Raw genomic sequence first — 26,870 nt, forward strand, 5'->3', positions numbered from 1 at the left:
CTTCAACCTCAATTCATGTCCTCTAATTCTACCACCATCCCATCTCCGGAAAAGTTTTGTTTGCAGATTAATACCTTTCAAATTTTTGAACGTCTGTATCATGTACTCCTGTTTCTTCTTTCCTCCAAGGTATACATGTTCAGATCAGCAAGTCTCTCCTCATACAGTTTGCAATGCAAATCTCATACCATTTATGTAGCTTTTCTTTGCTCCGCAAAACACCTCCTTTCTTCTGCTGGTTATACCCCTCTCTATGCAGCCTGGCATCCTTCTGGCCACAGCCGTTGCTTTGTTGCATTGTTTCTTCACCTTCAGATCCTCGGACACCAACACCCCAAGTAGAGACCTGCACGGGAACAGGGTTCGTGGGAATCCCACGGAACCCGTGGGATTCCCGCAGGGATGGAAGCAGTTCTGCGGGGAACCCGTGGGGATGGAAGCAGTTCCTGTGGAGTTCCCGTGGTGATAGAAGCAGTTCCTGTGGGGTTCCCGTGGGGAAGGAAGCAGTTCCTGTGGGGTTCCCATGGGGACAGAAGCAGTTCTTGTGGGGTTCTCATGAAAGTGTATGCTGCACATGCGCCAGCCTCTCAACTACCGAGTACCAAGTTCTTTGAGTGCTGTCTCCTCCTCCTCCTTGCTTTAACAGCACAGATGCAGAAAGTCTCCATTAAGGAGGTGGTAGAGATACAGATGGTGGTGAAATTCAAAAAGGCATGGGATGAACACAGAGAATCTCTAATTAGAAAATGGAAGTTATAAAAAACCTAAACTTAAATGACTGCTTATGTATGGATGTGTCGAGTGACACTTAGATGGTGACTCTAGCTGTGATGAACTAGGGCTGATACTGGGAGACCTGTACGGTCTGTCTCTCAAATATGGCAATCTGGTTTAGGATGGGCTGGAAAGGGTTTAGACAGCAACTTTAGTGGCTGGAACATGAGGACAGTGCTGTACAGACTTTTCTGGTCTGTGTCCCGTAAATGAGAAGATGAATAGGCTGGAGTGGGCTTCGAGGGCAACTCCAGCAGTTGGAGCATAAGGATAGGGCCAGGTGGACTTCTATGGTCTATGTCCCAGAAATGCCACAGAAAGACCATAATCAAGTATATAATATCACATTCATTATTTATTTAAGCATGAATTGATAATGATTGTGTCTATTGGTTAGACTGGATGGACTGATCCGGTTTTTATCTGCTGCTACTTACTATGTTACTATTAATCCTCTCTGCTCTTGGGCTGATGCGCAGACCTCAGCTCTGACATAGGCACGAGCATCAGATGTCACCTGACCTACTGCCGTGTGCATGTGGCGATTTCTTAGCACACAGTGCCAGTGAATCAGAGAAGTCTTACATGTGCACAGCAGAGTGTTTAAACTTCCATTCCTTCCTTGCCTGCAGTGCTGTGGCTCAAACCCAGAGAGAGGCTGAGAGAGCTGACAGCATTTTTTTTTAATGTACCATTAAATTCTTGCGAGGCTGGGTGAGGACAGGTTAAATGCTTGCGGGGACAGGTTAGATTCCCTTGGGGACGTACGGGGATGGTTTAGATTATCTACGGGGATGAATGGGGACGGGTTGGATTCCAGTGGGGATGGGCGGGGACAGGTTGGATTTCTGACCCCATGCAACTCTCTAACCCCCAGGTCTCTCTCCTGAGTCGAGCTTACTAATCTCTCCCCTCCTATCCGGTATCTCTCTTTTGGGTTTCTGCACCCCAAGTGCATCACTCTACACTTCTTGGCATTAAATTTTAACTTTCTTGTGATAAAAACTGAACATTGAACGTTAAGGCTGATCCTTTAGATACATACCGCTAGAGGAATATTATACCAATTGGAATCACATTAGATGAGACACTAGAGTTATCAACTTTACTTGACATCATAGAGAGAGGGAGGTTGGAGTGCCATTATGTTATATTGGGCCATATAAGCAGTTCTATACTGTGAGCTAGTCCTGCGGGATATGCCCTGTCACTGAGCACTATTCGCATGTTAAAAAAGAAAAAAGCAGTACGCTGTATTATCACTGTAAGCCTATATGTTTAAATGTTTGTCTGACAGTTTGTGGTTTTCATGAGTAGTAATTAACAAATATAAGTAAAACCGAGCGTGACCTCATACCCCAGAGAACTTTACTATATTAAATTTTAACTACCAGAGCCTCGACCATTCTTCTAACGATCGGAGATCCCTTCTCATCGTTTCTATTCCCTCCAGGGATTCCACTCTATTGGCTATTTTCGTGTCATCCACAAAAAGGCAAACCTTTCCTTCCAACCCTTCAGCAATATCTCCCACAAATATATTCAACAGAATAGACCCCAGCACCGACCCCTGAGGAACTTCACTGCTCACCTTCCTTTCCTCCGAGAGGATTCTATTTACCACTACCCTCTGCCACCTGTCGGTCAACCAGTTTCCTATCCACCACTTTTAGTCCTAAATTCAGCCCTCTCAGCTTATTCACGAGTCTTCTGTGGGGGACCGTATCAAAGGCTTTGCTGAAATCCAAGTCGATTACATCTAGCGCACGTCCTTCATCCAGTTCTTTGGTCACCCAGTCAAAGAAGTCAATAAGGTTCGTAAGGAAGGATTTTCCTTTGGTAAAGCCATGTTGCCTCGGGCCCTGTAACCCATTGGCTTCTAGAAAGTTAACTATCCTTTCTTTCAGCAGAGACTCCATTATTTTTCCTAACACCGACGTGAGACTTACTGGTCTGTAGTTTCTCACTTCTTCCCTGTCTCCACTTTTGTGTAGAGGGACCACATCCGCTCATCTCCAATCTCATGGTACCTCTCCCGTCTCTAAGGATCTATTAAATAAATCTTTAAGAGGTTCTGCCAGGACCTCTCTGAGCTCCCTCAGTATCCTGGGATGTATCCCGTCCGCCCCATAGCTTTGTCCACCTTCACATTCTCAAGCTGTTTATAAACTCTTTCATCCATAAACGGTGCAGTATCCACTCCATTCCCAAATGTTCCCTCGGCAGCCATCCGCGGTCCTTCTCCAGAATTTTCCTCCGTGAACACCAAAGAGAAATAATTGTTTAGCAGGTTTGCTTTATCTTCATCGCTCTCCACATAGCCATTCTCATTATCTTTCAGTCTCACAATTCCATTCCTATTTTTTCTCCTTTCTCCAATATATCTGAAAAGGTCTTGTCACCTCTCTTTACATCTTTAGCCATTTTTTCTTCCACTCGGGCTTTTGCTAGCCAAATTTCCCCCTTCGCTCCTTTGAGTTTAATCCGATAATCTTTTCCATGATCCTCTCATTGTGTTCTTTTGTATTTCTTGAACAAAGCCTCTTTTGCTCTTATTTTTTCAACTATTGTTTGGAGAACCATGTAGGCTTCCTGCTTCTCTTGTTTTTGTTTACTTTCCTTGCATAATATTTATAGCAGCCTTTAGCTTGGACCACTGTTTTTCCACATCTCCTACGCCTTCCCACGCCAACAGCTCCTTATTCAGGTATTCCCTCATTTTATCAAAATCAGTACATCTGAAATCCAGTGCTTTGAATTTTATGCGTCCGCACACCGCCTTCGCCCTTATATCAAACCATATGGTGTGATGATCACTATATCATAGGTGGGCACCCACCCGGATATTAGAAACACTTCCTCCATTCTTGAGCACTAGATCCAGCATTGACCCTTCCCTTGTGGGTTCCGTCACCATTTTTCTGGGGAAGGCACTTTGACAGGCGTCCACAATCTCTCTACTTCTTTCTGATTCTGCAGACAGGACATTCCAATCCACGTCAGACAAACTGAAATCTCCCAACAGTAGCGCTTCCCCTTTCATACCAATCTTTTGAATATCTTCTATCAGATCCTTGTCTAACTTCTCCATTTGTGCAGGAGGTCTGTAGGTAACCCCCGTGTGGATACAGGTTCCGTCTTCTGTTTCCAGGACGATGCATAAAGCTTCTTTCTTTCCCCAGGTTCCCCACATTTCAGCCGCTCTGATATTGTCTATCACATACAGCGCCACTCCTCCACCTCTTCGGCCCTCTCTATCCTTCCTAAAAAGATTATAGCCGGTATGGTCACATCCCATTCATGGGAATCATTGAACCACATCTCTGTAATAGCAACACTATCCAAGTTTTCTTCAAACATCAGGGCTTGCAAGTCTTGAACCTTTTTACTTAGACTACGAGCATTTGTGCTGATTTCTTTCCATGTGCTTAGTGAGTTTAGGTGGTATTCTATATTTACGTGACCTTTCCCTCTGCCATCATGTTTATTCTGGAGGTGACTGTCTGAAATCCCTTGTTTCCTTTTGTCACCCCCACCCTGTAGTTTAAATGTCTAGAAACATACTGTCTGAATTTCTTCCCAAGGATCCTTTTTCCCATCACTGTAAGATGTAGCCCATCATTACAGTACAGCCTGTTATTTTTCTACATATTACCCCATGCTCCTATGTATCTAAAACCATCTTTATACCAAGCCTCAAGCCACTTATTGAATTCCACTTTTTTGCTTAGCCTTTCCTCTCCCTTCCCCCATGTAGGAATTACTTCAGAAAAAGCCACAGTCTAAACCAAAGATTTCAGACAATATTCTATCCATAATGATTCCACGCTGCTATCTGTTTCATATGGAATGCTAATTTTATTTGACTCAATTCCCTCTTTAACATATAGTGCACCCCCCTCTAATTTGATCCTTTCTATCATTGTGATAAAATTTGTAACCTGTTAATACAGTGTCCCATTGATTGTCCTCTTTCCACCATGTCTCTGAGATATCTATTATATCTACCTCATCATTTAGTGCTACATACTCTCTCCCATCTTATTTTTTAGGCTTCTAACATTTGTATACAGGCACTTCAGATTGTGTTTTTTCCTTGGATCTACAAGCTGCTTAGAAGTTGAAGGGGATAATGTACATCCTTTATGCTGCTCTCTCATTAAGCACACCTGGCTTACTTTTAGCATTGTTGAAACCCCTCTACTGGGATTCCCTAAATGTCCTGTTTCAATAGTATCCTTAGAGAATAATCCACACCAATCCATGTGCTCCTGTACCATGAGAGTCAGAAAACCTACTGACTCCCTGTACCACTAGAGTCAGAAACCTACTGAGCAGGTTGGTGATTTGTGGTAAATCAAGTTGTGGTAAAAGCTCACCTTTTACCACACTTTAATAACTGCTTTCCATCAAGATACTATTATCCATGAATGTGGGATATTTTCGTTTAGATATGACAGGTGCTGTTTCGCTTTAATATTCATGTGTTTTCCTATATTATGATTTCTTCAGAAGGGGGCATGTCAGACTTGAGTTCTTGTATCTAGTAGAGTGCTGCTGAGCCTGGTACTCGGACCAGGTTCTGCTTGGCAGCTGGACAACCCCAGGTTTCACCTGCACTGACTGCCGTTCCCCAGAGGTTGAGCCCCTAGGTGTGGGCGGCCTGCAGGATTTACAGGATGGAGCTGGAAGCATGGTGATGAATGTATCGGCCAGGCAGGCAGCATGTCAAGAGAGTAATCCAGGTACAAGCGGAAGTCAGTAGGCAGGCGGCAGCCAAGAGAATAACCCAGGTACAGGCAAGTCAGTAGGCAGGTGGCAGACACGAGAGTAATCCAGGTATAGGCAAAAGTCAGTAGGCGGCAGGCAAGAGAGTAATCCAGGTACAGGTGAAAGTCAGTAGGCAGGCGGCACGCAAGAGAGTAATCCAGGAACAGGCGAACGTCAGTAGGCAGGCAAGAGAGTAATCCAGGTACAGGCGAAAGTCAGTAGGCAGGCGGCAGGCAAGAGTAATCCAGATGCAGGCGAAAGTCATTAGGCAGGCAGAAGGGTAATCCAGGTACAGGCAAAGTCAGCAACGAGGGACCAGTAAATAAGAAGCACTACAGAGTTAGAAACACCTACCAAAGTAGAAGCATGGAGCTCAGGAAGAGCTCAGCTGATAAAGTGCTGGCGTCTGACATCAGCAGGGAGAAGGGGCACAGCCATAGGACAAGAGCAGGGGAAGGCGGAACCGGAAGACCAATAGGAGAGAAGCAAGGGAAGCCAGGCAGAGGAAGAGCAGACCCAGGTGGGTGGAAGCAAAGCAATTAAGGAGCCTGCAACCACTGCTCTCTGAACAAACCCAGAGAGGACTACACACTCATGACTCAGGCAGTGCCAGTCAAATGTGCGTTTCGATGGGACCCCGCGCAGCCCAAGGATGCCACTTGCATTGAGGTAGGGGACATGACAGGGCAAGATTTGCAGTTTTAATTTTCAGAAGAATAATTGCATGTTCAGAGAGTAAAAAGCAAGTCTTTTTTTTTTTATTAATTGCTGTAATGCTTTTTTTCAGGTACGAGCAATGCAGCGTCCTCCTGTTGGAGTGAAGCTTGTGATTGAAGCTGTTTGCATCATGAAAGGAATTAAGCCCAAAAAAGTGCCAGGAGAAAAGCCAGGGAGCAAGATAGATGACTACTGGGAGCCAGGCAAGGGCCTACTTCAGGACCCTGGCAAATTCTTAGAAGGTTTATTTAAATTTGACAAGGTAAGAAATCATTACTGCCTTAGGTTGGCAATGTCAAAGGATTCAATGGAAGGTATCATTACTATCCCACCAAATTTAAGTGAATTAATTATTTATTACATTTTAATGGTCATCTTCCACAAATGTTTTTGGGGGGAGGGGCAGTTATAGCCACCTAACTCAAATTTTACCTCAGTGATATTTGAATTAGCTGTTCTTCTTATCTATATCTTCAAGGCTTCTCCCTTCACTCCTTCGCACTTGATTCTCATAGCAGGTTTATGTTGCATGGTGTACTGTTTCCAAGTTCTTCCCTTATCCCTCCCATGTATATGCTTTAGTATGTTGCACTGACCTACTGTGGCCAAGGAAGCAGAGTACACTTCTGTCACCTGAAGATCAGTACACCTTGGGACTATAATGAGAACAGCTTTCAACAGCAATTGCTTAATTTTGCTACTTTTAAATTTAAATCTTGGTGCCAGCCCACAGTCCATATTTGAAAGCTCTGATTAGGGATATCTTGAAAAATTAGGGATACATTTCAATATTCCTTTAAGTGCATTGAACTATATATTTAATAGGGATAGGGCAAAATGAGAAACAGTGAAAATATGCAGTATCTTTTTTGTCATAACACTGAATAAAATAGAATGTTTTGGCTATTGATGTTTTAATCCATTTTCTCCAGTTAGCATTATTTTATTGTTTTGTAATGTCTTACAGGATAACATCCCTGATGTAGTAATTAAAGCCATTCAACCATATATTGACAATGAAGAGTTCCAGCCAGCTGCTATTGCTAGAGTATCAAAAGCCTGTACTTCCATTTGTCAGTGGGTACGTGCCATGCACAAGTACCACTTTGTATCAAAAGCAGTGGAGCCTAAACGGGTAAGATCATTCTAGTAATGTTTTGTTGTTATACCATTTATTATAACATCAAATACATTTATTGCCAGGTGTTTGTTTAGAGCAGAGCACTCACGGGATATTACTTTCTCCTATAACACTATACAAAGTGACACCAAGGCTAGTTATTGCACAACCAAATACAGCAAGCTCAAATGAATAAGCAAACGTAGCTGAATGTGGGAATTAAATACAAGTAACAGGAAAAGAGGTGTGAATGTGTTCATGGATGCACATCATAAGATAAGTAGGTATATGTGTGGTATAGGAAAAGGCGAAGGCAGGGAAAAACTTCTACGTCAAGAAATCAAAGCAAGCAGGAGTACAGGCTGACCAAAGGATGAATCCAACACTGGAGATGGTATGCAGTAATACTTTTATTGTAGCTGGTACAATAGGACCAGACACGGTCCGTGTTTTGGCGCAATAAAGTGCCTATATCAGGGGTCAGGTAGTAATTCCTCGGAATGCACTATGTACTTTAAAAGTGAACAGGATGACAGCTCAAAGGATTGTAGTACAGCAAAGGCAGCCATGAGGCATGCACGCATAGAGGCAGTAAACGATGCTATCCCCAGTGTGTTGCTGGACCAGAGAACTGTAATTAGAGGACTTCAGATACTCACCAGCAAGCAGATGATCAAAAGCCCCGTGCTGATCCAAACAGCGCTCTAAAATAGTGCTGGAACAGCGCGGGGCTTTACCGCACCGATGATCAGAGATAATTGCATGCAAATTTAAGCACGCAATTATCTCTGATCATGGGGTAGAAGAGCGGGAGAATTGTGCCTGAGCAAGCGCCCAGCACAATCCTTCCGCACTTGTTTGACAGGTCTGGGCTGTCAAAAGCCCAAGTCTGTCAAACACAGGGGCTTGGAGGTCCATGGGACCACCAGGCCCCAACTACCCCTGCCCCGAGCAACGGGGGCTGGAGGTCAAACAGTCCCTGGTGGCCTACTGGGCGACCAAACAACCCCCCCCCCCCCCCCAGTGACAGGGGGGCTGGAGGTCCGTTGGACCGCCAGTCCCCCCCAATGATCCCCCCCCAGGTTCAGGGAGGGCTGGAGATTCGGTGGGTCTCCAGCCCCCCCCCCCCCCAGGTTCAGGGACGGCTAGAGATCTGGTGGGTCTCCAGCCCCCCCTAGTCCGCCAGCAAGGGGTCCCTGGTGGTCCAGTCCCCCTACCCCCCTACCTTTTGGGCTGGAGGAGGGAGGGTAGCCTGCCTCCCTCCTCTTCCTGCGATGCCACAAAATGGCGGCGTTCAGCCCTGCCCACTGTATCCTGGGATGCGCTGGGCGGGGCTATACACCCTCTCTCTCCCTAGTTTCAGCCAACATCTGCATCGTCTCTCCCCCATCCATCTGGCATCTATCCCCTCTCTCCCCTTCATCCAGTCCCTGCTCTCCCCATTTCCATCTGGCATATGTCCCTTCTTTCCCCCTCATTCATTGTCTGTCCCTCCTCTCCCTCTTTCCATCTGATATCTGCCGCCTCTCTCCTCATGCAGCATCTGTCTTTCTTATCCCCTCTATCCAGCATCTGTCCTCCCTTCCATCCATCCGGCATCTGTTCCCCCTCTCTATCCAGAGTCTGTCCCCCTCCCCCCTCGATCCAATGTCTCAGTCTTTTTTTAGCCCCTCCAACACCCAATCCCTCTCTCCCCCCCCCCCCCCATACTGGACACCCCCACTCCCACCCGCGCACCAGGCTCTCTCCACTCCCACCCAATATTCCCTTGCCACGGCCACCACTGCTGCTGCTGTTTCAGCAGTGGCGGCAAAAACAGAAAAAAAAGCAATTGCAGGCCACGGGGCTGCACTGTTCCCACTCGGCGCTGACCGGCTCTGCCCCTGAACAAGAAATTCTGTCAGAGGAAGGTGGGACCGGCAGCTGTGAGCAGGAACAGTGTGGCCCTGCGCCGCGATCTTTTTTTCTGTTTTTGCCACCACTGCTGTAACAGCAACAGCAGCAGTGGTGGCCACGGCAAGAGAGTGGGGAGAACGACGGGCATCCAGGCAGAGCCTCTGGGCCCCCTACAGTCTCTGGCCCCTCGGGCATTGCACGGTTGGCCGAATGGTCAGTATGCCCCTGTTACTGTGTTACAAGAAACACAGAATTATTTAATTTTTACCTTTTGATTGCATTAGAAAAGACTGATTTCAATTAAACAAGGATATCATCTCAACACAACATGAAGAAATTTACCACCATTAACACACCAAACCTGAACCTCCCAATCTCAGACACCCTAAAAATTCTTGGAGTTACTATTGATCGACACCTAACACTCGAGTGTCACGCGAAAAACACAACCAAAAAATGTTCCACTCAATATGGAAATTAAAAAGAGTAAGACCTTACTTCTCAAGGACCGTTTTTCGCATCTTGGTACAATCAATGGTTCTCAGTCATCTTGACTACTGCAATGCACTCTACGCTGGCTGCAAGGAGTATATAATCAAGAAACTTCAAACAGCCCAGAACACTGCAGCTAGACTCATACTCGGTAAAACAAAATATGAAAGCGCCAAACCCCTACGAGAAAAGCTACATTGGCTCCCACTCAAAGAACGCATCACGTTCAAAATATGTACTCTAGTTCACAAAATCATCCACGGTGATGCTCCAGCCTACATGACAGATCTGATAGACCTACCACCAAGGATTGCCAAAAAATCATCCCGCACATTCCTTAACCTTCACTTCCCTAATTGCAAAGGTCTAAAATAAAACTAATTCATGCGTCAACCTTTTCCTATCTGAGCACACAATTTTGGAATGAACTGCCACGCAACTTAAAAATGGCCTATGAACTGATTACCTTCCGCAAACTATTGAAGACCCACCTCTTTGAAAGAACATACCACACAGATTAATACATGTGAACCCTCCTTATGAAACTAGAACTGTCCCACTCTAAGACTTGCTAAGACATTATCTTGTGTTATTATTACCACCTTTACCATAAGATCCTTTTGCTATACTAAACGTATTTTCTCAGACAGATTTCTACAACTCATGTTGAATTGTAAGCCATATTGAGCCTGCAAAAAGGTGGGATAATGTGGGATACAAATGCAATAAAAAAAATAAAATAAATCATGGTAAGAACTTGTAATATTATTATTATACTTGGGGTTGAAGTACTTTCTCAGCCCTGTAACCTACTGTTTCTAAATTAAATGCCTTGACTTGATTTCCAGCTTCAATTCTAATCTTGAAACAGTGCCTAATAGCAACAGAAGGTCAGAATATTGAAATATGTTTTCACGTTTTCTTTCCACATACAGCAAGCTCTGCATGAAGCCCAGGAGGACTTGGAGGTTACACAGAAAATCTTGGATGAAGCCAAAGCTAGACTTAATGAGGTAGAAATTGGAATTGCCACACTTGAAAACAAATATAAAGCCTGTGTAGCCAAGAAGGAGGAACTAGAGCAGAAGTGTGACCAATGTGAGCAGAAGCTGAAACGAGCTGATAAGGTAAGGAAGGGAATCAGTGTAAAAGACTTTCCCCTAGACTGTGATCCAAGTGGGGATCTTAGGCCACAGTCTAATACAGTTCTTTTCTAAGTATGAGCCAGTGGTGGTTATTTTAGAAGTTCTTTTGTGTTTTGGATGTCTGAAAACCAGTATTAACACCTCCATATTACATAGACATCCAAATCCTGATTTTATAAAGCCAGGATATGGATGTCTAAAACTGTAGCACATCCATATGGTGAGAGAGCGTATTCTGGACTTGTTTTGGGCAGAACTAGGGAGGGGCCAAAATATGGGCATCCAACTCCAATTTCAGAAGGGGAAGGAGCAATCCGTATTGAGACCTGATACAATGGCACATCCAGGTTACTTCTTTGAAGGGAGCAAGGGAAGTCACAGTACATATTTTCCTGTCTTCCCTCCCCCCACTTCACTCTGACAACCATTCTTCAACACCTGCCGCCCTTTCTTCATTTTCTAAAAAAAAAAAAAAAGGAAACTGCACATCTTCTTTCCTCCTCCAAATTCACTGCCAGTTCCTCTGATCCCATTTCCACTCATCTACTTAGCTCCTACTGTCACCCCTTCTATTTGTCATGTCCTCAATCTTCCACTTTCAACTGCAACTGTTCCTAATGCCTTCAAATATACTGTTACATCACTCCACAAAAAACCATAACTGGACCCTACCTGCCAACTATCATTTTATGTCCCTCCTCCTTTTCTTTTCCAAGATACGGGAATGTGTTGTTCACCACCATTGCCTTGACTTCTTTCATCTCAAGCTATTCTTGGTCCACTACAATCCAGCTTTCACCTCTACATTCAACAGAAACAGCCCTTGCCAAATTCTCCAGTGACCTGTTCTTGGCCAGATCAACAGGCCTTTACTCAGTCCTCGTCCTTCTTGATCTACCTATTGCTTTTGACACTGCTGATACTCCTTGATACACTGTCCTCGCTTAGATTTCAGGGCTTCTTGTATGGCAGCTGTAACTATAGGGGAAGAAGAACAGCGTGGCTAAGGGACTGTGGGATTGCCTAGTATAGCAGTTCCCGGGGCACCACAGTGAACTCATGAGGGAGCTGTGGCATATTTTAAGACCCCCTTCAAAATTGTGACAACCATGGAATGGATGGTAGAGATGCCCAAGCCCTGCCCGCTGTAGCAGGCCACTGCCCGAGCCCCAAGCTCCGTGCTGTCTGAGGAAGTTGGCGACATGCATCAGGCACTGACAACAGCACTCCAGTTATAAGCATGTGTGGGAGTGCTGGCACTGGTGGCGAAGACCTGAGAGGAAATGTGTGGCCTAGGGACGTCATGAACTGAGAAAGTTTTGTAACCACTGACCTTGTGCATACACCATATTTATTTGTAACATTTGTATCCCACATTTTCCCACCCATTAGCAGGCTCAATGTGGCTTACATTATACCATAAAGGCGCTTGCCAAGTCCAGTAGATGTTAAACAAATACAGTTTAAAATAAAGGTCAGGTAAGGTTAGAGTAAACAGGTACAAAAAGGAACAAGGAAATAAAGGAATATATAATGTCCAATGTGATGTATGGTATTGATGCATTGCAGAGTTGAGGCATTTAAGTAGGGCCATTAGGATAGGCCTTGCAAAACAGATAGGTATTTAATGATCGCCTGAATTTTTGATGGTCGTGAATCGTTTTCACACTCTGGTAGTGCATTCCACATTTGTGTACTTAAGTAAGAAAAATTTGATGCATATGTTGATTTGTATCTGAGTCCAATGCAGCTTGGATAGTGGAGGTTCAAATAGGTACGTGACGCTCTGGTTCTGTTTCTGGTCAGAAGATCTATCAAGTCATTCATATATCCTGGGGCATCACCGTAGACAATCTTGTGGACCAAACAGCAGACTTTGAAGGTAATGTGATCCTTGATTGGGAGCCAGTGCAATTTTAATCGGAGAGGTTTAGCGTTATCGAATTGTGTTTTATCGAATATCAGCCTAGCAGCTGTGTTTTGGGCTGTCTGGAGTTACTTTACATCCCGCATATAATCCATTGCAGTAATCTGCATGGCTCAGAACCATTGATTGTATCAAGTTATGGAAAATTTCCCTCGGGAAGTAAGTATCAATAATCTCTTTGGTAAGGAAGTAAAGAACAAAGTTTCACTCATCAAAGACTCGAGTTTAGCTGTAAGGAAACTATCCATGCAGTCCATTGACCATAACTCTGTATCTAGGCAAACAGTAATCACACCTCATCTCCAAGCACAGTATCCCCCAGATTCTATATATGTAACCCAAATTTGGGCACGCAAGGCAGATGTGCACACAAATGAGTTAACGGCTGTTAATCAGTTATAGTTGTTAATTGGCACTAATTTGGATTTACGTGTGCATCTGCCTATGTGCTGTTCTATAACATTCCCCCCCCCCCCCCCCAAACTCCCCAAACTCTTTCACGCAACCCAAAAGGCCATGGAAGGGGCATGGGTAGGTCAGGGAAATTTCCAAAATGTAGGCGCTGTTATAGAATAGCATTGTGACAAAACAGTGGGATTTTAAGCCTGAAAAACTGCATTAATTATGTCTTGAAGTGTATTTCTCTAGTTTGGCCAGCAGGTGGTACATGTTTATGTTTAAAGCTATTACAGAGAACTGACTGTTCCTTCTTTAGTTAACATAGATAAGAGTTAGCCTGCAGTGATGCAGCGAGCTACTTTTAAAACTTGTTGTTTTGGGCTCTGATTGGCCTGATTGGCTCAGGAGCTCAAAATTCATCTAGGATGAACTAGCTTTTTCTCCAGTCTTAGTCAGGGAGAAGAGAGACAAAGATCTCTTTGCTGAGGCCCTGTGATCAGTTATATTTGATAACCTGTGAGCAGCTATATGTCCTGTTCTCCCCAGGTACTATTTAGATATTAAACAAATGTTTAGTTAGTTTTATAATTGTTACTGTTTGCTGATTTCACCTTTTCTGTTCATTGTTCTAATCTTTCACTACAATAAACATTTTTAGTTTATTGCCTCTACTTGTCTGGACTGGCTAAGAATCCCGGTGGCTTGTGTGTTGGGTCTGTGGGTGCTTTCTAGGAAGTGTGGGACCACTGGGAGTGTGGCCCCAGTAACCTAGAAATCACTGCCGATAATTTGAGAGTGGGAGACTCGCCGAGAGGCAGTTGGGACCCAGTCAGTGGGAGGAGGGTGCTAGTGTAGACCTGAGAAGTGCTGGGGATAGATCCTCTAAGTAGCCACGGAGTAGCCCCAGGTGGGTGGCTACTTGTTTCGTGACAAACGTTGTGCCCAACTTGGATGTCAGGGTTTACGTCAGCTTTAAGCAGGCCTAAAGAATCCACACTAAGCGCTATTATATGAAAGGCAATCAGCTCAGAGTGCTCTTTATAGAATAGCACTTGGCACAGATTTTTCCCGGCACCTAATTATGAGCACCATTTACTGAATCTGGCCCCATTACGTAGAGCAGGCAACGTCTTCAGCAATGTGTATCAGAGACGCAGCAATGAAAAATAAAGCAACTTGCAATCTCTAAGCCTCCTCCCAGACACCAGTCCCTAATTTTGACAGTTTTCTGATTTGGTAGGTGACTCTGAAGGCATGGCTTGGAAGGCAAAGGCATGGCAGGAAACAATCATAGATAGATGGGTGCTTAAAATCATAACTCAAGGATATGGACTACATTTTGCAGGACCACTCCCACCCAATAACCCTCTACACTAAGCAGATATCCTACACCTAGACCTCTCACAGCGATTTACTCATTCCTACAATCAAATGCAATAAAGGAAGCACCGCAACCAGAAATAGACTGGGACTTCTACTTGAGATACTTCCTCATTCCCCAAAAAACAGTGAGGATTTGACCAATTCAGGATCTCAGTTGACTCAACCACTTCTAATGTAAAGAAAATTTCAGAATGAATTATCTGGATACAATTCTGCCACTTCTCCAGGAAGTGGTTTCTGTGGATCAGAAAGATGCATGCACTCACATCCCTATACATCCACTTATTGGGAAATTCCTCCACTTTCAGAAATGTTCAATGTAAATACAAAGTACAACCATTTGTCCTTTCCATGGCCATCAGAGTCTTCACAAAATGTGTAGCCTCAGCATTGGAGCATGTATGCTAGAAGTTCACTTTGTCCTTCCTATACTGCCAATTAACACCCAAACATAAATCACCTGCACAGGACATCCTCAAGGTACTAGGACACATGGAAGCTATGGTATACATTTTATCTTTGGCAAGGCTTTGAATGTGCCTCTTCAATGGCATCAGAAGCTCCAGTGGAATCAACTTTATCACCCGTTGTCCAGGAGTGTAGAAATAACTTCAATGGTGCACCATTCTCATCAATGGTGGATCAACTCTGAAAACCTGAAATAAGGTTGTACCTTCAAGAAGTTACATTAAGGATGCCTATGCATTGGTGTGAGGAGTTCACCTCCTCTTCCATACTTCACATCAGTATGATAGAGCTTTTTGCAATTTACAATAGCCCCAATACATTTTGTCAATGGTCTGAAAACAAGTAGTCAAAATTGAAACAGAGAACTAAGTAGCTATTTTTAAGCAGACAAGGAGATACATGGTTCTTGATGCTTTGTAGACAATCAGAGTCTGGATCATTTCAATTTCAATGAGAGCTCAGCTTCAAGAGGAATCCTTTGAAGTCAAAGCAACCATTTGGCAGACAGTCTGTCAACAATCGGACCCCCGTGAGTGGTCTCTGGACAATCAAGCTGTCCTCAGTAATTTCAATATTCAGGCCCTTCGGTTCTAAGGTTTTCAATCGAAAGATCCATTGTTGTTCTATTATAGTTTTTGGTGAATTTTGTGGACTCTTTTACCATTTGTTGACGATTAAATATATTATAAAATGGCCACACAGTCATCCATGTGGAAGAACAGTCTAATGGTCTTAGTACAGACGTCCATCTTTTTAGACTTCAACATCCCTTCCCCTTCTGTAATCGGAATTGGACATCCGTATTTTGGGTCCTCTCTAGTCCCACCCAAAACATGCCTAGACCACTCCCCCATGCCATATGGACATACTGCAGTGTTAGACATCCATATCCTGCCTTTGTAAAATTGAGATTTGGACATCCATGCAATATGGATGTCTAAATGCCAGTTTTCAGACATCCAAAACAAGAATAGAGCTTCTAAAATTTCAGAATGAATTATCTAGACACATTTCTGCCACTCCGCCAGGAAGTGGTTTCTGTGGATCAGAAAGATACATGCACTCGCATCCCCATACATCCACTTATTGAGAAATTCCTCCACTTTCAGAATGAGTCATTATAAAATATCAGCATATGAACCCATATGGATTTAAAGCCGGTTGAGAACAGGTGTAAATGTATGGGAATGAAGTACACACATATTTTATAAACATACAATGCACGTAAATCCTGACTCTCCCCACGCTCTACCCAAATGATGCTGCTGAACACACATGTATCTTTACTGGGGGGGGGGGGGGTGTGTGTGTATATATATATATATATATATATATATATATATACAAAAAAAAACCTTTATAAAACTACCCTCCATGATAGGTGACAGTGTATTGAATGCTGACATTCCATAATTGACTTTCCTTTTAGGTATAACTTGTCTGGAATGTTTTTACGTTTGGGGAGCGTGCCAGGTGCCCTTGACCTGGATTGGCCACTGTCGGTGACAGGATGCTGGGCTAGATGGACCTTTGGTCTTTCCCAGTATGGCACTACTTATGTACTTATGTACTTTGTTTTCTCTCTTTTGGATCCCTGTTTATAATAGTGTTTTTTTGTTTTGCTGGATTGTATGTTTGTGTATCTATCTTTTCGTGACTACTGTACCTGTGGTCTGTGACTAGTTAATTACAGGACTGGCAGATGAGAAGGTGCGCTGGCAGGAAACAGTACATAATTTGGAATTCATGGTCGACAACATTGCAGGTGACGTACTGCTCTCAGCTGGATTTGTGGCATATCTTGGCCCTTTTACGGTAAGGGTAAAACTTTTTTAAACCAGTCATAAAAAAAGCAGCTAACCTGCACAATCAAAGAGTATAGAGGTTGATATTCAGCCGGTGGTGCTCACTGTTTTTCTGATTGCTGCCGGCATTGTGCCCGGAAATTCAAAGCCAAGCCATGTTTGGGCTTAGGCATTGAATTCTGGGTTTGTGGAGCCAGCTAAAACATAGCCAGTTAAGTGTAATATTCAAACTGGCTATGGGGCACTGCATAAAGATAGGACTGACTTTTATGCAGTCCTATTTATACAGCTACATTGGCCGGTTAAGTGCTGATTCTGCCCTGGAATGCCCCCCAAATAGCTGGTTTTGAGACAGATGCTAACTGGACATTTTCAGCGGCAGTAACCAGTGAAGTGCCACTGAAAATGACCAGTTAACCCAGAACAAGCGAGTTAACCAACCAGGAACCATTTCTAGCCAGTTAAATCACTTTGAATATTGACCCAATAATTTTTAAAATCTTTCTTCTTACAAAAGCTGACGGAAACAGCCCCCCCCCCCCCCCAATTTTCACTGATATTTTGTTCAAATCCAAATATCAGAAGGTCCTGGTCCTGTCAAAGGTACTTAGGGTACTGAAGAGCAGAAGAACAGAAGGTAGGAAGACTCATGTTGGGAGCAGTATTTGTGCCCATTTTGAACTATCACTCTTGAAAGGCTTTAGTTTTTATTAGTCAAAACCTGGAAATGAGTTCAGTTTCATTTGAGTGAGTGAAGAGGGACTACTGAGAGAGATAAAGTATTTACCAGTAGGGCCCTACAACTGAAAGAATCCTCCTTCTCCGTCCCAAATGTGCCCAAAAGGTAGGAAAATCGTCTTCCCCTTCAACTAGACAGCCCTTTGGATTGTGAGAAAAGAAAGGTAGCATGGAAATCTTACATAAACAAAGTTTGTTGAGTTAACCTGTGTAGATCCTGCCATCAGAAGACATATGCAACCCTGTGGTTTGGTGTTAATCCGCAGCAGAAACCAGATGGCCATGGCGAGATATGTTAAGTTTCTGGGTTAGCAGAAAAAAGGTGCTGACTTCATATAAACTGAAGTCTTTCAAAGGTGATAGTTCAAAAATGGACACAAATACTGTTCCCAGTATAAGAATAAGTCAGTACATGTTGAAACCCTCTGGTCCACTCCTCTGGAACCTTAGGTTTTCTTTTTTTTTTTTTGAAGTTCTAGTATTCTCTTCTTCTGTAAAGTTCTGGATGCTCTTGTCTGTGACAAAACAGTGTGCAGTCCTATCTAGAGCCTGCAAGACTTTGATCCTGGGGAACTGGGTTCAATTTCCATTGCAGCTCCTTGTGACTCTGGGTAAGTCACTTAACCCTTCATTGCCCCAGGTACAAATAAGTACCTGTATATACTACATAAACTTCTTTGAATGTAGTTGCAAAAACCACAGAAAGGTGGTATATTAACTCTATTTCCCTTTCCCCCTATACTCAAGCACAATCCCAATTCCTCCTGTTTCTTCCATCTTGGGTGTCTATGTGGACAGTTCCCAAACGCTCCCCCTTAGGTTCACAGAGCTGCCAGGGGCAGTGAGACAAACCTCAGAGATCTCAGTCACTTCTGCTCTTCAGTCCCTTATTATTTAGGGGTAACTCTAGATGCACAACTCTCCTTTTCACAGCATATTTCTTCTGTATTAAATGCTGATTTGTTTGCTCCATAAGGAATTTTCTAACTTACATTATTTATAATACAAGCTAATCTAACATGTCTACAGTCTTTATAAAACACTAGTATAAAAGGCCCGTTTCTGACATGAGCCAGCCCCCCATGCTACTGCAATAGTATGCACTTTGTAATCAGCGCTCGCTAATCAGTAGCATTTGTAAAAAGAGCCCTAAATTGCTCTAATTCAAAATACTTCCTGATTCACCTTAAGTTTCCCATCAGAAAAAGGAGCATTTTATTAGCACATTAATTTGTGGTTCAAAAGACAATTTTTGATCTATACGTAGTGCCAGAATTATAATCACTGGAGATAAAACATACTTAGTTTGATCAATTGAAAAATGATCATTCAGTGGGTCAGGTTTATTAAGAAACTTGGATTTGTCTGTGTTCAGTTGCTTTATAGAAGTCTTGGAGAAAAAGGTGCCTTGCCATGAAATCTCAGAGGGTCTTTTACTGAGGCGCGCTCACGTTTTTGGCATGCGCTAAAATTGTGGGTGTGCTAAACATTAGAGATGCCAATGCATTCCTATGGGCGTCTCTAATATTTAGCGTGCCCATAATTTTAGCGTGCCTTAGTAAAAGATGCCCTCAATCTTGTGCTTTTGTAGTCTTTTTCCCTTTTTGTTGGTTCTCACTGCATTACTCTCATCCCCTAAGGTGAGTCTTTAATTTACTACTTGAACTCATAAGCAGTAAAATGAGATCTAATTTGACTTTTTTTTCTCTGCAGGGGTATTACCGCATAAGCTTATGTGAGGAATGGATAACGAAAATGAAAAAAAATGGAGTCCCAAGCACCAAAGAGCCCTCTCTCATTGGGACTCTAGGAGACCCTGTAAAGATCAGATCCTGGCAGGTATGGACAGAAGAACTAAACAAGAATCAATGCTGTTCTGACAAGAAGCAGTGTGTGTCTATGCATCTTTCGCTGTAACCACCCCAGCCCATCCAGTGATGTCTTGGAACAAGCTATAAACTTCCATTCCATCCTTTCCCCCCTCATGCCATTCATTATTTTCTCATTTTCCTGACTCCATACCTTTCTTGTGCTTTCCAAACACAGCTTGCTTCCTACCATGCCAGTCTCTATATCGGCAAGTTGTTATTGGCAGAAAAGGTGGCATGTAATGTTAATCTGTTGTACAGTGTATTTGAATCATTAAAGATAAAAGATATTGGTGCACAAGTACCAATTCATGAATGACTTAAGAGGCTGCTACTTATGTGAACGTTTCTTGGCAGACTGTTAACAGTGTGATTTGCTGTTGCCTTCCCCAGTCATCTTTACCCTCTGCCTAACGCTAGGTACTCATTAACTGACTGAAAGTGGATGGATAGCTAAGATGGCTAGAGACCACATACTTATCAGAAATCCCATTGCAGGATTCAAACTAAAAATTGTGGTGCAGTATGCAATCAACCTACCGATTGAACCACGAGGCCCCTGTATTTGAGTTATAAGCAGTAGGAAAATAAAATTTGAGTGGCCTAGTGGTTAGGGTGGTGGACTTTGGTCCTGGGGAACTGAGGAACTGAGTTCGATTCCCAGTTCAGGCACACGCAGCTCCTTGTGACTCTGGGCAAGTCAGATAACCCTCCATTGCCCAGGTACAAATAAGTACCTGTATACAATATGTAAGCTGCATTGAGCCTGCCATGAGTGGGGAAGCGCGAGGTACAAATGTAATAAAAAAATATAGGATGTCAGGGCCAAAAAACACAAAGCTTTGGCGATGTATTCATTTTCTTAGCGTACATACCAGACCAGTCCTGGACCTGTGGGTTATGCTCATTGACCAGCAGATGGAGACAGAGAAGCAAAGTATTTCTGAGAGATTCATCCTACAAGGGCACCGTGCGGCCTCAGAATGCTCAGTATTTCTCTGTCTCTGGCAGATGGTTAATGTCAGACTGTGCAGCTTCTGAACAGGTCTTTATGGCTCCTGACAATGTCATAAAACATAATATCAGTTGAGCAGGGGGGTTCTGAATTATCTATCAACTCTAATTTTAAGAAGAATTCTGGCTAGAGCTAGGGAATATCTTGGAGGAGTCAACCTTTGTAGCATATAGTCCCTGAGAAATGGAAAGAAAACAACAGATCCAAACAAAAAACCCAGTGCTGAAATATGAGAGCAAGTGTCCAGAATCTAGTTCCATCATTAAGCTTGAACCGACATTCTGATGAGCAGAATGAATGAGTGAGAATCCACCTATAAGTACAGGGATGAAACCAACAGAATATGCAAAGCAGGAGGAAAAAGAAGTATTATAAAGAAATAGATAACAAATGCACAAATACCTTAGTAAATATAACATGCTACTTCAGGAACCATTCGTTGATCAAGTCTTAAAAATGGTTAAGAAGAGAAGAACTGAAACCTAAGGATTAGAGATTGATAGTCACAGTCCAAGACAGCAGATTATGGACAAGATGGCACAGCTGACATTTTTGGATTTTGTGGGAGAGGGCTGGAGTGGTTGTCCATCTTGTGGCTGGCTATGGGATGCTGATGGTAGTACATTTTTGTGCAGAGGGGCACGGCAAGGTGGCACATCTCTTTTGTTGGAAACTCTGTAAACATCAGTGAACTGGAAAAGCATTGGAATTATGAATGTTATGAGAATTATGAAAAATGAAGAGGTTATGATAACTAAGGACATCTCCATCCCGACTGATAAAAAAGCTGGGTGCAAGAAAACTGACATAGTGGTAAAACAGAAACACCAAAACATCATTAATCATAGAAGAATATAGATTCTTTGTGTAGCAAACTCCAAATTGTGGTATTTTCTGCCATTAACCTTAAGAAGTATTAAGAACCTTACATAGTAACATAGTAGATGACAGCAGAGAAAGACCTGTACGGTCCATCCAGTCTGCCCAACAAGATAAACTCATATGTGCTACTTTACATGTATACCTGACCTTGATTTGTATGTCATTTTCAGGGCACAGACTATAGAAGTCTGCCCAGCACTAGCCCCGCCTCCCAACCACCGGTGCTGCCACCCAATCTCTGCTAAGCTTCTGAGGATCCATTCCTTCTGAACAGGATTCCTTTATGTTTATCCCACGCATTTTTGAATTCCATTACCGTTTTCATCTCCACCACCTCTCGCGGGAGGGCATTCCAAGTATTCACCACTCTCTCCGTGAAAAAATACTTCCTGACATTTTTCTTGAGCCTGCCCCCTTTCAACCTCATTTCATGTCCTCTAGTTCTACCGCCTTCCCATCTCCGGAAAAGGTTCATTTGCAGATTAATACCTTTCAAATATTTGAACGCCTGTATCATATCACCCCTGTTTCTCCTTTCCTCCAAGGTATACATGTTCAGGTCAGCAAGTCTCTCCTCGTATGGTTTGCAATGCAAATCCCATACCAATTTTGTAGCTTTTCTTTGCACCGCTTCCAGTCTTTTTACATCTTTAGCAAGATACGGCCTTCAAAACTGAACACAATACTCCCAAGTGGGGCCTCACCAAAGACTTGTAGAGGGGCAACAACACCTCCTTTTTTCTGCTGGTCACGCCTCTCTCTATACAGCCTAGCAACCTTCTGGCTACGGTCACCGCCTTGTCACACTGTTTCGTTGCCTTCAAATCCTCAGATACTATCACCCCAAGATCCCTCTTCCTGTCTGTACATATCGGACTCTCACCACCTAACACATACGTCTCCCATGGATTTCTACTCCCTAAGTGCACCACTTTGCATTTCTTTGCATTGAATTTTAATTGCCAAACATTAGACCATTCTTCTATCTTCTGTTTTCCACTCCCTCCGGGGTGTTCACTCTGTTACAAATCTTGGTGTCATCCGCAAAAAGGCAAACTTTGCCTTCTAACCCTTCGGCAATGTCACTTACAAATGTATTGAACAGAATCGGCCCTAGCACTCCACTACTCACCTTTCCCTCATCTGAGTGAATTCTATTAACCACCACCCTCTGGCGTCTTGTCTATAATTTTTAGCTATAATGTTCTACTTCAGGTATGCTGCACTATTTCCGTTTAAATCTCTTTATTATTATACATTTTATACAAGCATATCACTTGCAAAAGAAAAATTCCACTATGGTACTAATTCTAAGGAAATTATCTATACACAAATTAAATTCCATAGTTTCATATAAGTCCACTACCAGAGTCCAATAGTCCTATAAAGGAGACAAAGGAAAACAATCTTTACATCAAATTGAGTTTCAGACAGGTTTCTATTTGGTTTTTTCTTATATAAGAGCTCTCCTAGCTGTTATAAAGGAGGACAACTCATTTGGGGGCATAAAGTCTTCCCCATTTCTGCAATTAACAGCCACAGATTATCTAAAGTCACTTCTTGTGGTTTTTGAAAAAGTTTTGCAAATGCTACTCTCTTCCTGTGAAACATGTCTCTCACCTCCCAATGTCTCTCTCGTCTCCTCCTGCATGTGGGACATCAGGGAGCTAGTTGTAAAAACTCCTATCTTCTCTGTTAAGGCTGCAACTGCTTCCCGTCCTTGCCCGCCCTGAGGCACTTCGGTATTCAGGGCTGAGGACGCTGCCAATGGAGAGCTGCTTCCCACAGGCTGTGGGGGAGGGGCCCTTCCATCGGGGCTCAGGGAGACTTCCAGTTCAGGGTTCAGCCCTAGGTCTCCTGTCCCGGGCTGAACCAGCGAACCGCTCACCAACGTAACTGCCGAAACTTGAGCTTGCTGAAGGTAAGAATCAATCAAGCCTGATGAGACTGAATGTCTTTGCTGCTGGGATGCAGTAGCAGCAGCTCTGCTTCGTCTCTTCGGCATTCTCAGGAAATAACTTTAGTTTAAAGCAAAAACCACAGGAGCTCAGAAAAGCACGTCTGACTCAGTCAACGGCCATCGTGGCAGGTATGCTGCACTATTTCCCATCCCCCATCTTTCTTTACTATCAGCCTCATGAAGGAATTTCTGGCTGGTCACAAACTCTGATGGTGCCTCCCATTGCTAGGGCAACTCAGCTACCTGGTATAACTTGTTACAAATGTAATTTACTGAGAAGAGGTATGGCAAGGACACCAATTGCAAGCCTCCAGCACATCTGTTCAAGAAGTCCCTTAAGACTTATCTTTGTAGTCACTCATATTCTTCTGTTATTTAACTTCCTCCCGGCCCTCGTTTGTAACTCCTGTTGTTTTCTCCCCTCCCAAGATGTTCCTTATTCTCTGTTCCACCCTGAATTTGTATGATGTTCTTTTTATAAATGTTGTTAGCCACATAGAGCCCGCCGTGGTGGGAATCTGTGGGATATAGATGTTCTCAGTAAAGAAAGAAAGAAAAAACGCAGAGTCTAATCCTTTCATCCCAGCATAATAAGGACCTCCCAACATCTTTTATCCTCAAGGATTATAACCTTCCAATCTCAAAAAGTCTGAATATTCTTGGAGTCATGTTGGATAATCACTTGATACTGGATAATCAAGCTAAACTCATCACAAGAAGAATGTTCCATTCCATGTGGAGGTTAAGGCGTATCAGGCAATTCCTCACTAAAGAGCTCTTTCGTACCCTCATCCATTGGTTGGTGCTATCACATTTTGACTATTGCAGTGGAATTTATGCAGGATGCCGTGATTACATTCTTAAAAAAACTCCAGACCGCTCAAAACACTGCTGCACAGCTAATCTTGGGCAAATCGTGTTTTGACCATGCTCGCCCTCTGCGTTTTATTCTGCACTGGCTTCCCATTAAAGACCGTATTTCCTTTAAAATCTGTTCATTGACTCATAATATATGGGGAAGCCCCTGCTTATATGGAAGATTTGATAGATCTGCCCACCAGAAATGCTTCAGTGTCTGCACGATCCTACCTTAATTTACACTATCCAAGCTGCAAGCATGTTAAATATAAATTACTCTTCACATCAACCTTCTCCTACGTCAGCAAGAAATCTTGGAATGTTCTACCCAGACATCTGAAAGAGATTGATGACCACTAGCTCTTCAAGAAATTTTTAAGACATATTTATTCGAGATAGCTTATCCCACTGTCAATACTAAACCCTAACTTTCCTCCTATCACCTGTACCTGCCTCACCGCCGATTATGTTAACCTTGCCATGCTCCCTTGTCTTATAGTACACTAGTAAAAAAGCCCCGTTTCTGATGCAAATGAAACGGGGGCTAGCAAGGTTTTCTTCAGAGTGTGCATGTGGGAGTGTGTGTGTCCCTGCCCTCTCTCCCTCCCCCTCCCCCCTTCCAGTCCGAGTGTGTGTGTCCCTGCCCTCTCTCCCTCCCCCTCCCCCCTTCCAGTCCTTCAATGTTGTTTCCTGCTGTTCTGTGTTTGTGTTACAGAGAGAGTGAGGGCATCTCTCTCCCCCCTCTGAGTCCTTCACTGTTACAGAGAGAGGGATTTCGTGCTGTGCTGTTTTCCTTCACTCATGGGGAAACCGGATATCTCTGGCGCTTCACACTTCCAGCTGGAGGCTTCAGTGGTGCCTTTTATATATATAGATAAGTAATGCCACACTGGGAAAAGACCAATGGTCCATCAAGCTCAGCATCCTGTCCACAACAGCGGCCAATCCAAGCCAAGGGCACCTGGCAAGCTTCCTAAACATACAAACATTCTATACATGTTATTCCTGGAATTGTGGATTTTTCCCAAGTCCATTTAGTAGTGGTTTATGGACTTGTCCTTTAGGAAACCGTCTAACCCCTTTTTAAACTCTGCCAAGCTAACCGCCTTCACCACGTTCTCCGGCAACGAATTCCAGAGTTTAATTATGCGCTGGGTGAAGAAAACTTTTCTCTGATTTGTTTTAAATTTACTACACAGTAGTTTCATCGCATGCCCCCTAGTCCTACTATTTTTGGAAAGCGTGAACAGACGCTTCACATTCACCTGTTCCACTCCACTCATTATTTTATATACCTCTATCGTGTCTCCCCTCAGCCGTCTCTTCTCCAAGCTGAAAAGCACTAGCCTCCTTAGTCTTTCTTCATAGGGAAGTCGTCCCATCCCTGCTATCATTTTAGTCGCCCTTCGCTGCACCTTTTCCAATTCTACTATATCTTTCTTGAGATGCGGCGACCAGAATTGAACACAATACTCAAGGTGCGGTCGCACCATGGAGCGATACAACGGAATTATAACATCCTCACACCTGTTTTCCATACCTTTCCTAATAATACCCAACATTCTATTCGCTTTCCTAGCCACAGCAGCACACTGAGCAGAAGGTTATCACTCTCTTCCTTCTTCTTTCTTCCCTTCCTAATCGCTACACATTACTAACTGTATCTGATCTGATATCCTGAAATGACAATGTTAAAAAATCTATGTAAGCCACATTGAGCCTGCAAATAGGTGGGGGAATGTGGGATACAAATGCAATAAATAAAATAAAATAAAATAGATAAATAAATTATCGACGACGACACCCAGATCCCTTTCTTGGTCCGTAACTCCTAACATGGAACCTTGTATGACGTAGCTATAATTTGGGTTCTTTTTTCCCACATGCATCACCTTGCACTTGCTCACATTAAACGTCATCTGCTATTTATCCTCATGATCTTGTCTCTCCCCTTGATCTGTACCCTCCCTGAACTGTACCCTTTTGTAAAATTTTGCAACATTGTAAGTCACATTAAGCCCTCTCTTCTGGGATAATGCGGGATATAAATGTACCAAAATAAATAAATATGAAAGACCCAATTACAAGTCACCAGCACATATGCAGCACCTATGATTGGTCCAGGGTAGAGGAGAGGTGGATGCTCACCACAGCCTATAAAACCACACTGCAGACAAAGAAACTCTGAAAAACTAGCCATGCTTGGAAAGAGAGTTTCAGGTCCATCCCATGGCCTATTTTTCCCCGAAGGGGGTGCTCTCCCCCCTTTGTAAAAACTAATTCTCTTTAGCTAAGAATCTTTCTTTCATTCATTCTGTCTTTCTTCCTTTCTTTCTCTCTGTTCTGTGACCTTTGTATGAGGAATAAACTTTCCTTCCTCCTTTTCTTCTTCTTTATATAATTAGTCTGATTACTTATAATTACCAGAGGTACTGATGTTAGATTTTGTAAGTTTGTTACAACTTGCAACTGATATCTGATGCTGTGCTGGTGGGTGAGTAACAAAAGACTTTTTTCTCTAATTCCTGTCCAATTCTTCTGTAATATGTTTAGAGAATAGCAACCAAACGGTCAGCCTAGTACAGTCTGTCCGTCAACCAGTTCCTAATCCAGTTCACCACATTGGGTCCTATCTTCAGCCTGTCAAGTTTAT

General features: G+C 43.3%; 1 protein-coding gene across 1 annotated transcript in view; it reads left to right on the forward strand.

Annotated features, from left to right (window-relative positions):
• The window catches only part of DNAH1 (dynein axonemal heavy chain 1), a 799,478-nt gene that overhangs the window by 639,057 nt on the left and 133,551 nt on the right, over window positions 1–26,870 (forward strand). Inside the window, exons 55-59 of the mRNA XM_030205737.1 lie at window positions 6,332–6,523; window positions 7,229–7,396; window positions 10,705–10,896; window positions 16,775–16,906; window positions 19,348–19,473. Of these exons, the coding sequence (XP_030061597.1) occupies window positions 6,332–6,523; window positions 7,229–7,396; window positions 10,705–10,896; window positions 16,775–16,906; window positions 19,348–19,473 (810 nt within the window). The remainder of the gene's footprint in view (window positions 1–6,331; window positions 6,524–7,228; window positions 7,397–10,704; window positions 10,897–16,774; window positions 16,907–19,347; window positions 19,474–26,870) is intronic.

Source organism: Microcaecilia unicolor, chromosome 6 (genome assembly GCF_901765095.1).
Source record: "Microcaecilia unicolor chromosome 6, aMicUni1.1, whole genome shotgun sequence".
Taxonomy (NCBI): Eukaryota; Metazoa; Chordata; class Amphibia; order Gymnophiona; family Siphonopidae; genus Microcaecilia; species Microcaecilia unicolor.